General features: G+C 39.1%; 1 protein-coding gene across 1 annotated transcript; it reads right to left on the minus strand.

The window, feature by feature from the left end:
• Positions 1–250: 250 nt before the first annotated feature.
• Positions 251–1143, minus strand: LOC110030820. Its single transcript, XM_020733747.1, has one exon. It carries the CDS (start codon positions 1141–1143, stop codon positions 556–558), a length of 588 nt encoding a protein of 195 aa, XP_020589406.1. The 3' UTR covers positions 251–555.
• Between the last annotated feature and the right edge of the window lie 395 nt (positions 1144–1538).

Here is a 1538-nt window from a genome sequence, read left to right on the forward strand (position 1 = left end):
TTAATAATCACTCATCATAAATCATAACATTATAAAGAACTAAAACCATCTCATAGCCTAAAAAATATTGTCATACACCCACCATCACTCAATATGAATAGTTGCAAACATGACTGCATTTTATTTTAACATAAATACCAATAACTATAACTATAATGTAAAATAACAAAATTCACAAGTAACATATATGATGAAACCATTAAGAACTTTTTTCACAACACTAATCATACCAAATCTCTCATCATCTTTCATATTTATATGCTCACAATCTTAGTTATATAATTATAATAATCTATAAAAAAAGGTAAGATTTGCATGCACACCACTAAACTCCAACGTATATACATATCCAACATCTAAACCTCAACTCTTACACACATTTCATCCTATAAATCCATGAAAAAAAACTCTTTTTATTTTCTAAAAGATAAAATAGTGATGCTATAAAACATTCAAGATCTATAAACACAGAAATCAAACTTTAATCTTTAGAAATGTAAATGTATGAGAATTGGGTGTCCTATACCTAAATGCCCCCCATAATAGAAATAGAGATCAAAAGATGTCTAGAATCTCAAGAACAAACTCATTGCAGAGATGGCAGTTTCCAGGGCTTACCCGAAGCTCCCTCGAACAAAGCCGGCAGAAAGTGTGGCCGCAAGGAATGAAAGCCGTCCCCTTATGCCGCACATTACAGACGCCGCACGTACGCGCCATTCCCCCTTCACTCCCCCCCTCCTCCTCATCTTCCTCATCTTCGTCTTCTCTCCCCACACGTCCCCTGTCCCCCTCCTCATCGTCGGAATATTCCCCGCCTTCAGCCAGCAGAGCCTTCAGGGACGTCTTCTTCGATTCCTCTTTCGCCGGCGGGCGGGGGCGCTGCAACAGCGCCCGCTCGTCGCCGAATGGAGGATGTTTCTGAGGGGATCGGACGGAGGCGGTACGAGAGAGGTTGCGGGGACGGGTGTTGGCGGATCCGGCGACGGCGGCGGCCCAGGCGGTGCTGGCGTGGTGGAGGCGGATACCGTCTTTGAGGGATTTCCAGTGGAGGTCTCTTGCGTCGGCGTGATCCTCGCGAATGACCTCTTTCAGGGTTTTTTCGAGGCCGCCATTAGAGCCGCTTTTCGGGATGGTTTGTTCCATTGAGCTTGGGAAGGTGGGAGGTGGGAGGTGGGAGGTGGATTAATTTTAGGTTATTTTGATTAACATTCAATCTATTAGAAAATCCCTTATGTGTGGATATATATATATATATATATATATATATATATATATATATATATATATAATGATTTTTATGTATTATGAATCGAATAGTTTAATTATAAATTTTAGGTTTATAATATTTTGTCTATAAATATTAGGATTTGAGAAAATTTAGCTCATCGCGAACAGTATTATTATAAATGCAAAAAATTAAATTTTGATTGTTAGATATTTTTCTTATAATTAAAAAATATAAAAAGGCAGGCTGGATTGTGTAAGAGAGCTGAACGGTCGGTGTTGGGGTTATTTTGGAAATTAACCATAAGCCCATT

Source organism: Phalaenopsis equestris, unplaced genomic scaffold (genome assembly GCF_001263595.1).
Source record: "Phalaenopsis equestris unplaced genomic scaffold, ASM126359v1 Scaffold000761, whole genome shotgun sequence".
Lineage (NCBI taxonomy): Eukaryota > Viridiplantae > Streptophyta > Magnoliopsida > Asparagales > Orchidaceae > Phalaenopsis > Phalaenopsis equestris.